The sequence below is a fragment of the Mya arenaria genome, chromosome 10 (assembly GCF_026914265.1).
Source record: "Mya arenaria isolate MELC-2E11 chromosome 10, ASM2691426v1".
Classification (NCBI taxonomy): Eukaryota; Metazoa; Mollusca; class Bivalvia; order Myida; family Myidae; genus Mya; species Mya arenaria.
The window spans coordinates 57060368-57072928 of NC_069131.1; the positions used below are offsets into that span (position 1 = coordinate 57060368).

The window sequence follows — 12561 nt, forward strand, 5'->3', positions numbered from 1 at the left end:
CAGTCAAAAATTTGGCTTAATGAAATAAAATACTTAAGCTTGTTACGCGTATTAAATTTTTGAGAATTTAGGACGGTACTTATCTTAGACGAAGCTCTAAGACAGGAATCATAACATTACTTCAAGCATTGGAAATCTTGAGCAACATCACTGATGGTATCAAGTAGATTGTTTCTTATCATTTCTCCAACTTTCTTCTCGACTTAAATACTGTCTTAATATCGCCATAGCAAAATAACAGATAATTTCCACTTAATACGAGGTGGGAACCAGATAAAGGCAGCAATAATGAGCCTCTTAATACACGGTGCTGTTAACAATTTTAACACTCTACTAGTATGTTTTACATTCATAGAGTCACATGTCACACTAGGTACGTAACTTACATGGGGGTTTAATGAGCATGCGACAATTGAAATCTCTTCCCTTTCCACTTAAGCTTTCTGGCGGCCAACTTAGTCCTCCGTCTGAAATGTCAGAATATTAGAATAATATCATGATGCCATCACATAGTAGTCAATAGTCAGAGAACAAGAACTGTGCAAGACCCATCTTCAGCTTGGTATGAACTCCTGGGGTTACACTACCTTAAGAGCCCCACCCTGATTCCTAGCAACACATAGCAACCCCTCTGGTAGCCATGGAGACCTAGGCTAACCTGGCAACCATCCTTACAGTGGCACAGGGGTATCGGTATATAGCAACACATAGAGCAACCTCTCTAGTAGCCATGGAGACTGAAGCTAACCTGGCAACCATCCTTACAGCAACAGAGGGGTATCAGTATATAGCAACACATAGAGCAACCCCTCTGGTAGCCATGGAGACCTCAGGTTAACCTGGTTACCAGCCCTTACAGTGGCAGAGGGGCATTGGCCTCAAGCAACACATAGCAACCCCTCTGGTAGCCATGGAGACCTCAGGTTAACCTGGTTACCAGCCCTTACAGTGACAAAGGGGTATTGGCCTCTAGCAACACATAGCAACCCCTCTGGTAGCCATGGAGACCTCGGGTTAACCTAGTTACCATCCTTTAACAGTGGCACAGGGGTATTGGCCCATAGCAACACAAAGCAACACCTCTGGTAGCCATGGACACCTCAGATTAACCTTGTTACCAGCTCTTACATTTTGGCACAGGGGTATCCTATGAATGGAAACTTGCACCACAGATCATATATGACAACACAAAGGCTATGACAATACATTAAAAATAGCTAAATAGAATGTCATAAGAAGTATTAAATGCAGCACAATAGTTGCAAGCTTTAATAGAAAATTAGCTATATTTGTGCCTTTTTTTGCAGTCAGAATAAAAAACACATTTTCCGAAATATGAACGGATATTTTCAAAAATAAAATTCACAATGATTTTTCAAATGCATTTTAATGTTCCCTACATCTACTTAAGCAAAATGCTTAGTCATTATGCTGCTCAGAAACATATCATGCACGGATATTAAGCTAAAATATATTCATCATTTTATATGCATGAGATGTGCGCAAGAAATATCTCACAATCAAACTCAAAAGATTTGGCGATATAACCAGCATGAAATCAACAAAAAACTGCCCATTAACAAACCCTCTTTCATGATCAGTCAACATTTTATTACATAACAATATCTTTACTTTCCTATTGTAAAGGTACTTTCACAAGCATGTTCACCATTCAATTTACAATCCACAAAACCCACACATACTTTATGTTAGAAATGTTGACAGGTTACTTGCAATAAGGTACATCTAAGCCAATAACAGGAACACTTTAAGAAAATTAAAACCCGTAGGGCCAATCAAAAATAGTTTGGTTAGGGTAACATCCTTTTCAAAAACATATATGGTAGGTATTTTTTTATTTTTTTTTTATTTTTATTTATTTTTTTTTTATTTTTTTTTATTAGGCTTTATGTATGAATGTTGTTGTCAATATTTGAGAATGGTGTTAAAGTAATCTTCTTTAAAAAGCTTTAAAGCGTTTCAACTACATATTAAAACACATACTTTTTCTTTTTGTTTTATTTTTACCAACTGACATTAAAAATGGTTAGGGTCGGCGCCTATTTCAAAGGTGGGGTCAGGTTACCCAAACCAAATATATTATTCTTTTGGCCTTGCCAGATTTCAACACCTAATTTAGCCAACTGTCAGAGTCATACCTGTCATGTTACAGTGGTTTTATATTTGCATTATTCATGGCTTCAAGTAAAGTGAAACAGGACTGAAATTGGTTTCTCTTCTATAACGAATGTATACAGTGCATACATGGTTTTCACTTAGATGCACAAGTTCCATGGTCATACCGTATATGTCCCATTAGACATGCATGCCTTAGTCGACACTTAATAGGTCTTGTAGTGGTTCAGTTTCCAGTTCTGACACTTGGACAACGCTAACCTGAATTCTGAACTTGAAAACAAATGACCAACATGCCTACCTAGTTTGAGGTGTCTGGGCTTAATCAGCTTTTGCAACTTATTGAACAGAAACCATAGGAAACAGAAGGATGGATAGATGGTCCAATTACTAAATGCCTGACCCACCGGGGCGTTAAAATGAAACGTGTTCCATAAAAAGCATTACATCAACTCCATTTGAATATAGCCCACCTGTTCAGGCCACCGTTGTCATGCATATTAACCCATACCCTATTGTATAATATTGGTTACACACCACTAAGTGATTTTCTTTTATTCTTTGATATTATTGATATTGAACTGATATCATAAAGTCACATGTTCAGTGGACCATTTTATTGATTTACACACAAGGGGGTGTATACAGCTACACTGTAGCAGATCCTCATCACTGACTGGTCAGGTAGAGGACTTTTTGACTCCGCCTACTGTGTAGGTGATAGGTAATTGGGGCAAGCATAGTTGGTATTTCATATTATGTGTCAGTATGTATTTGTCTGTAAATCGAATATGGCAGATTTAATGTTTTCTTTTTTGCACGCAGCATTCTTAAAGAGACATGAGTCCAGCTCGTCTAGTAGGACATTTACAGTTACTCTTATCACTGCAAACTTAAAAAGCTCCAATGATTTTTTATTTTATTTTAAAATCATGAAATTGATTACATTTATTCAATGACAAACACAAGAAATTGGGGAAGTTTTAATTTTTTGTATAAACATTGTGGTTTCACTTTAACTTAATTCTAAAGCATTAGATTGTGTTGTATTTAGTCATACTACTGCTTGCAAATAAAGTAAGCTAAACATCCTTGCCAAGCAGTTAAACAAAGCATGATCACCAATGCCATCTTGCACTGAATAGACAATCAATTTGTTTCACCTTATTGGTGACAGTCAGTTTCAACTCAGTTTCAACATGGCTTGTTTTAAAGCTGTGATTTAATCATTGGGCTGATGTGAAAGCAATGCAAACTGTCCACATATGTATGTATTGCAATTGCAATTGCTCTTTATTGTGTGATGTCGATTGACAGGCTGTCATGTTACACTTGATTCGAAAAAGATTTCGGGGGAGCAAAAGCCATAACAGGTTTCATGTACAGCCAGACTTGCAAAAAAAAGCAGTTTTCAAGGACATTTCAAGGACGTTTATAAGACTTTATGTACCTACACACACATTAATAGCTCAGAGATTTTGAACAGCAGAGTTAATACATGTAGCAAGGCCACTAAGATCAAAGATTGACCTTTTTTATTACAGCCCTCCATTGGGAGCAGAACATGGAAATTTAAAAAATAAAAGCACTTTTCAAGCAGTTTATCAAGGCAAAATAAAAATTTCAAGCAGTTTTAAGATTTTTTTTGGCATTTTTTTTTACTTTTCATCAAGCAGCTTAAAATTCCAGTACTTTTCAAAAACATTTATAACTCAAAGCCATAAGGGCCACTAATCCCTTGTCACTGACACTTCCACAAATAAATTCTCATGCTGTGATAATCAATAAGATCTAGATCTATACTTATATAGATGTCTACAGAAAAATACGATGGCATCTGAAATTTCAGTCATCCAATCAGAATGCTTATTACATCACATGATTGCCCCATGTAGGCCCCATTGAGGAATCGTGTCCATAACATGTCGGATAATGTTTCATTTGAATAAACACAGTTAATTAATACATACTTAAATACATTATTAATTACGAATTTAATTATCAAACACTGACAAAAAACGCTAGTTTTTATTAAATTACAGTTTGCTTTTTCCCTTGAAGTGACGAAACGAGCTGTGATTTGTTTTCATTTTTCGTTTCAAATGTGCACAATCATCCTTTCTATTTTAAGACGGAACTTTTACTGTGCAATTTGTGTGATTTATATATAATTTTATTAGATTTAATAAATTATAATTTGATCTTTATAATTAGATAATGAGAGTAAGACACATCGTGTGTATGACCCTGAAAGGGGATGTTGAGTATACAACATTATTAGAAGAAGGGATAATGTTGACACAGGATTTATTCATGCACTTTAAAATAGATTATACACTTGCATGAAGCAAGTAAAAATGATGCATTTCTTTAAAAAGTAAACTTGTTAATGAAAATGAGTATGTGTGTAATATTGGTTGATTGTGTTACTATATTAAACTGTCTTTTCGTGGTTTTTGTTCTGTTTTTGCCAGTAAACTTATTAAAGTTAATTGTAAATTGCGTTACTTGTTAAACCATGATCTATAGATGTACTATATGCATTGCTTTTGAGAAATTGCATTCATGTATGAACATGTTTCTATCGTCTTTTATTCATAATTTTGGAATAAATGTATTTGAACTACATTTGTATTGTATAATTAGTGGCGAAATTTTCCCACCTGAATTAGGTGGCCACCTGTCTTAAGCAACCACTTTGACCTTTTCCAAAAGGTGGCCACTTAATACAGGTTTGACTATATGCATATCTGAAGTTATGTCAAGGGCCATGACTCTGCTGGAAACAGCCATAAATAAAATCCCAGATACCCAACTTCACATACTGGTTCAAATGCCTCTTAAGTTTCATGACTCCAGCTTAAAATCTTCTTGAGAAAGGGTTGATCCAAGATTCCATGCTTTATCACTTTACTTTTACAGGGGCAGCCACGAGGTATTTCCAAGGTGAGCTACTTCACACCCTGGTCAACATTTCTGCCAAGTTATATGACTCTGGCTCATATACTTTTGGAGAAATGTGTGACACTAGATTGCATGCTATACATGTATACATGCTATTTTTAAACTAAGTCAAGGGCCTTAACTCAACAGTTAATATAATGTTGTATTTACTTGTTCCATAATATTATCATTTAAATCAACAAGCTAAACACCAGACTAATCCAACTTACTAAACAAGTTGAAAATGGACACAATGTCATCCTCGAACTGAATATCTCAAAATTCTCTCGACTTACTATGAGACTGGAGTAGACTGTTGCTAAATTGGGCATGGTCACCCACGTGGATGATGTTGTATACACTCTTCCCTACCAGATCTTCCTGGAATGGAGCAAAGAAGTGTGATCAGGCCCAGGCAGAATTATACCAAGAAATATTACACACATTTGTCCTCAGAAATACATATGTTGGTTGATCAGGGCAATATAGTATAAAGGCCGAACTGTTCAAAGAATTATAGCATTATGGAAATGTAGTATAAAAGCAGGATTGTTCAAGGAAATATGGTATAACTGAAGGATTGTTCATGAAAATAAAGCATAAAGGCAGGATTGTTTATGGTAATGAGGCATAAAGGCATGATTGTTCATGGAAATAAAGCATTTAACAGAAGAATCTTAGATGGAAATAAAGCATAATGAAAGAATCATTGAAGAAAAGAAAGCATAAAGGCAGGATAAATGATGGAAATATAGCAAAAAGCCAGGATGGTACATGCAATTATTGCATACAGGCAAGATTTTTCGTGGAAATATAACATAAACACAGGAAAATCCTCAGTAAGAGAAGTTTTGAGAATAAAGATGATAAAGATTCCAGATTTCAGACAGGCTTCAACCCATCTAATATGCAAGTTAATCGGGTGAAAAGCACATTCACTTTTTCGATAAACATTTAAATAATGAATGGAAATGGTCTTAAAATCCATACCATAGGATTTGATATCCTATCAAAACAAATACTTGAAATGCCAAATGGTCAAGTCAGGAATCAATATGTATTATGTTTTACAGTCCAATTCTTATCCTATAGCATTTTAAATGTTTGCAATTTTATATGGCTATGATATCCCTGCAATATAAATTCCTACAAAAAGCATCATGTATATGTGAAGAGTTCAATTTTTGTGGTCTACACAAAACAGAGCAGGCGTACCGTGGCTGAGGTAGCATGCTCTATTATCTGGGTCCATTTTCGCTAACTTCATGGGTCCGAGACTCAGGGTCAGAAAAACAAATTTTTAAATTTGATAAATTATCTAAAATATAGTTTTATTTTTACCTAAAATGTGTAAATAAGTGTTTTACATTTTTTTTTTGCAACATCTATGCCAAATTTCATCATTGTTGCTCTTTAAAACATTCATTAAATCAAATGACGATTTGCTGTTATCAGTCTTGAGATCCAAACTAAGACTTGAGAAGTTAGTGTAAACGGACCATGTAGATCATCAAAATTGCCTCTTTACTTAGTTGTTGTTTGTTAGGGCATTTAACGTAAAATTAATGACCAGAAATGAATAATCCTTGATTGCCATAGGCCCTCATAAAAATGCAAACAATGAGTATATGCTACCTTTGACTACTGACTCTTAATTTTAACAAAAAAGCCCTGTCGGGAAAATAAGACTGACTGAATCATACTCTCTGAGATTATTTTTGGTGCAAAATATTTGTCAGAATCCATCTACGAAAAAATAATGAACAGAAAACTTGAAATATCCTTGATTGTCATAAACCCTGTCAAAAATGCAAACACCATTGAAGTAAGCACACAAGCAAATAATGTAACACTATGAAAAGATATTTGGATACACATTTATCAGTCAAACCATCTTTCAAACCACTAAAATAATTCACATTAACTTGGGCATGCAATATATTCAAGTTCTAATGTTGGGCATACCCTAATTCTCAACTCCAAATAAATGCACAAACTTACCAGAGTATATTTAAGGAACTGGCTGATGTTTTCAGACACAAATTCAACCTTGCCTTGGGGGTTGACCATAAACAGAAAACTGTCCAATGCCTGAAAAGAGATAAAAGAAATGGATTTTATAAATATTAAGATTAACAGATTAACATATTTAAGGGACTAGACACCAGATGATAAAATTGCAAGAAAAAAAGAAAATTGTCAATAACTTACATTAAAATGGTTGGTTTTGTACAACGTACTGAATCTTACTTACTGATGTATCATGCACCTTGCTTATGACACATGCATCTTTTGCAGTAATTGCGTATTTTTCCAATTCAAAATTTACTCTGTCTGTCTACCATGTAAATCCCAGTTAATTTGAAAAAAGCATCAGTATCTGTATCTGTACTAGTCACATGACTTTCACATACTAAATATGCACACTATAAACTCGGAAACCAATATATATATATATAAATATATATATTTATGTGCAGAGACCGCGACAAAATTTTCATTTTTTTTAATTATGTAAAATTATGTATAATTTGCCCCACACTAACTCATATTACCAAATGTAGGCTTGTTTTGTGGAAATAATGTACATGTCCATTATGGGACCATCTGGTGTAGTCAGACTAAAGTGCTGCAGAGTGAATTCCTGCCTATGTCTGTTTTTTCAAGTCTAAAAGGGGCATAACTCTATAGTTATCAAAACCAGAATTATAGGCATGGCTACTCATGCAAGACTTAGTATTCTCTCTTTCGCTTTATTTGTACCAAATTTTGTGAATGGTTTTAGAGTAATGGACAAGGTTGTAGTTTTAATGCAACAATCCTTTTAAAAAGAAAAAAAAAAACATGTACCATTTTCAATATCTTTTGATGTAATGTTCAAAAAAGATTGAAGATTGATATTTTGATTTCACAGGATTTTTGTGTGATTGGAGGGGCCTGGAATGGAATGATAATGTTCAGCAACTTTTTTTAAGATTGTCCAGCAAACTATTGTCACCAACACCCTGACATTTCACTGCATCATTTTCTCTCATGTTTTGTCCTATTAGATAATAATAACACAAGAATAATATTATATAAATATCACATTCCTGTGAGGGCGCTATTGAAACCTCAGAATTGTAATGTTGACCGAGGCAGCACCTATTTGATTCTACCGAAAAAAATCAACAAATTTTATAGAACAATAATCATTTTTAAAGCACAATGAGCGTTTAAGTGATTCGGATCTCAGGTCATCTGTAACCCAATCTCTTACGCAGTGATCTCCCCTGACAAATAATTAAAATAATTAAATTTTTATTTCATTCTGAAGTCGATAATATGAACGGATATATTGAGCAATTATAGGTATTATGAGAGCATCTGCTCTAATTAGGCAGCTATGAAAAAAAAAAAAATGAACACGCATATTTCCTGCGCATGTAATATTTTTTTGCCAGTCAACATTACAGGGGAGTATTAAAAAATAATGACCCCTCGGTTATAGGGGATTTAACATAGAGAATATAAGTGAGGTATAATAATCTCATATATCTACTGCTATGTGCTGAGAGTTTGTGCTAATACCCACTAGATACAATTCTATTTTGCAAAAAAATAAGACATGCATGCAAGCCTTTGCAACAATTTCTCTGGCATTCATTATTCTTGCCACAGGTAACAGCCGACATGGGTTCTATTCCAATAATTCCGACTGCATTGCAACCATTGTCAAGAACCCATATAATGTTACGAAACTAATGTTGATGCAAGCCATCGAAGACATGGCATAACAAATAATTTAGATGCTACTGCATGAAAACACATTCCATCAACTACCAATCGTATCTGTCCGCAATGCATCGGCTAGTGATGGGAATCGGTTCCAGTTTGACAATCGATTATCGGTTCCACTCAAATAACAGATTTTCAATAGTTCGATCGGTTTTTGACAATACCTTAGTTGTAGTTTTATTTGTGCAATAACTCAATATCATTAACTATGCTTATGTTAGGTAGTTTGAAGTTATTAAGTGTTGTTGTTGCTTTAGGCTATATTGTTAACGATAAGAACTGAACACTTCCAAATGCATAAATGAACTTAAAGGAGAAAATTGGCAGAAATTAACCGAACGCAAATAACCAAATACAACATATTGTTGCCAAATTCAGGCCCAAACAATAGATTTTCAATAATAATCAATCATTGGATCATCACTCGCATCGGCTATAATTGTATGTACACAATCTGGATAGTATGGTACAAATTTTACCAGGAGCCTTTCAAGACCTTATAAGGAAAATAGCTTTAATGCATATTTTCAGAAATTGTGAGGCAATTCTAACATGCAGTGTGATCGATATTTATAATAAAACGATCATAGCATAGTGAGAATAATACCACAGCAGTAATGGTCAACGTTGAAGATAACTAGGATTTCGACAACCAATGGCAAAATATCTTGGGAACATTTCATTACCAGTCTGATGGCTAATTAAGTATCTCTGGAGTTGTTGGCCTTTTATCATAATGAAAACTAAATTAGCATTGGCTGTTCTTGACCATTTCACATCATTGAAAGGTATAATATGTTGATTCACTTCTTAGCGCTCTTTGTAATATTGCAATAAATATGAGTTCATTCCACACTAACTTTCCTACCAATGCCAGTTTTGTACTGAAAGAAAATTGTTCTAATATTATATTACTCCACTCCGTCCTAGATTGAAAAAACTTACAATGATGGAACAACATGCTCAGTTTCATACACTGGGCATTTCGTTATTTCTAAAAACAATCTCCAAACCACGAAGACATGCCAAGCTAGCATGATACAGTCGTGATGGACTTACAGGGACTCGCTCATACTTTTGGACCAAAAATTAGTTTTCCCAGGTATTCATTGATAAAAGTATAAAAAATCTGGTTTTAGTGGGATACAAGCCCACACTAGTAAGGTCAAGCAAAACCCCCAACACATTAACCACATGGGCACAAGGAGTTATACAACATGGATGGATATTTTGACCTTATAACAATATATGATAACATCGCATGATGTTGTCAATCAACCAATCACGCAACAACAAAATCATTTAAAGCTGCTTGAGTAACGCAATTAAATATTGTGGTCTTCAAAGACAATATTGGAGCTTTCCAGCTGTCAGTATCTTATAGTTTTAACACTATTAATAATTTGCCACAATTTATTTTGTAATACAATAAGTGCATTTTTCAAACCATAATCGAATCCCTAAAAAATTGTTCGAAAAAGTTTGGCCAGCATTCAGCACACATTACAATGCACAGTAATCATATATTGAGCTCATGGATTTTTTTCAAACCCATTACTTTTTCCTCAGCAGCACATGTTTAACCCTATGGTTGTTTCCGATATTCCGGCAGCCTATCAAATACGTCACCAGTATTTTCCTATTGGTTTTTGTCATTTCTCATACAGATGTAGCGTCAACATCTTGTTATCATTAAAGACAACATTCACAAGCTCATGTCAACACCTTGATATCATTTAAGGCAACATCACAAGCTTAGGTTTCCTCAGTTTTTCCCACAAGGCCTACAACAAGAATATGTTTGGTTCGGGTTATGCACCAGTAAATTGGTGCTTTGTTTAGGATATCCCCCTGGTGCTGGGGCATTTGGCAGAGATTTTTTCAGCAGCCTGTCCCCGTGTCCTGTGGCCTGGGGATTTTACCTGGGATTGGCTGGACCAAAAGTCAAAGTCCCCACTATACCCCGGACCTGCTGAGTGGTGGTGGGGGAGGGGGTTATAATTGACTGGTGCATTACCCGACCCTACCTACGAAATACTTACTATAGTCACTATGTTCTTCTTTTTCTTTTAAGTGCGTTTAGCTTAAAATCTTTAAAGCTTTACACAAAAATTTACTTAACACCATTTTCCAATGATGAAAATAGCGTTCTTACGTAAAGCATAATAAAAAAAAATTACCAAACAAATCTATTGTTGACAAGGATGTAACCCCAGCCAAACAATTTCAATATTTTTAGGCCCAATTTCTTTATCTTATATGTATGTATATATACATAATATATAAGGAATATAACGGATGTTTTTTTCATTAACGTGAATTACAAAATAGGTATTTAAGAAAATAATTGATACCCAATTCTCAAAAATAATAATAACTGTTTTTATCATTTACTGAAATGACAAAATAATTACTTAAAAAATGAAGGTAAATGACTACAGACGTTTTGTTGCAGAATTGTCTTTAAATATTCATTTTCTTGACACATACTATGACAACCAATATATTACAATGGACTAAAGAATAAATGCCTGTTATTTCACAAAATAACAACATCTGTTCATATTTTTATAGGAGCTAGTAAAACTGGGAGTGATTTTTTTTTCTTACTGATAGAATTTTACATTTCACTTAACAATAGTAGTTGCTCAGAATACCGCATAGATTTACAGCCAAGTTATATGAAAATGAAATTGCTTTAGTACCATGCAGGCTTAATAATCATAAAGATTTGTAGTTTTATAACTTCACCTAAGTGACTTCTTAATATGATTCCCAGGCTGATGAAGACAGGTAACAATCTAAGACATTTAAAGATGCACTCCTACTCCCGAATAAGATGTACCACAATGAATACAATTGTTGTAATTTACAAAACCGGACTAATAAACAGTGGTTCTTATGAAGGATTTAATTTGAAAAAAAGGTGCAAGAACGAAGCATTCTACCTTATGAGATGAGTGTTGATCACTTTAAATCTTTTTTAAAATACGAGTCTCTCTTATAAACAAATTGGGTAAAATCTTAATGACTATAAAATAATTGTTAATTTTCGTCCTGGGCTTTGTTATTAAATGTTAATATTTTAAATTTAGGCTCGTGGAAATTAAATATGTAACAACTTAAAACAAATATTTCAAGCAATAAATCAAATCCCCCTTTTTACCCTCACTCTCAACCACACCCTCAACTTCACAGTCACCAGCACTCTATACCTCATTCCCAATCACAATCTCTACCTCACTCTCACCCTTGTTCTCTCCTTCACTCTCAATCTCGCTCCCACCCATTCTCTTAACATCGCTCTCTACCTTCCTCTCAGTCTTGTTCTCACCCACACCCTCAACATCGCTCTCTACCTCGCTCTCACCCACACCTTCACCCTTATTCTCAACATCGATCTCACCCGCTCTCTCAAACTCGATCTCACCCACACCCTCAACATCGCTCTCTACCTCACTCTCACCAGCACTCTCACCCTTATTCTGTACATCGACCTCACAAACACTCTCAACCTCGCTCTCACCCACACTTCCAACCTCGATCTCACCTGCACCCTCAACCTTGTTCTCACCTACACTCTCACCCTCACTTGCGCTCACCAGTGTGCTCTCATCCACACTCTCACCCTAACTCTCATCCATGTTATCTGGCCCTGCTCTCAATTGCACACTCAACCTCTCCCATCCATGTGCCCTCGCCCTG

The 12561-nt window shown here is 35.0% G+C and overlaps 1 protein-coding gene across 4 annotated transcripts in view; it reads right to left on the minus strand.

The window, feature by feature from the left end:
* Positions 1 to 12561, minus strand: part of LOC128205468 (AF4/FMR2 family member lilli-like) — a 114130-nt gene that overhangs the window by 44405 nt on the left and 57164 nt on the right. For all 4 annotated transcript variants that reach the window (XM_052907122.1, XM_052907123.1, XM_052907121.1 and 1 more), the window contains 3 exons: positions 7081 to 7170; positions 5376 to 5460; positions 387 to 467 (listed from right to left, as the gene is read on the minus strand). In XM_052907122.1, the coding sequence (XP_052763082.1) occupies positions 387 to 467; positions 5376 to 5460; positions 7081 to 7170 (256 nt within the window). The remainder of the gene's footprint in view (positions 1 to 386; positions 468 to 5375; positions 5461 to 7080; positions 7171 to 12561) is intronic.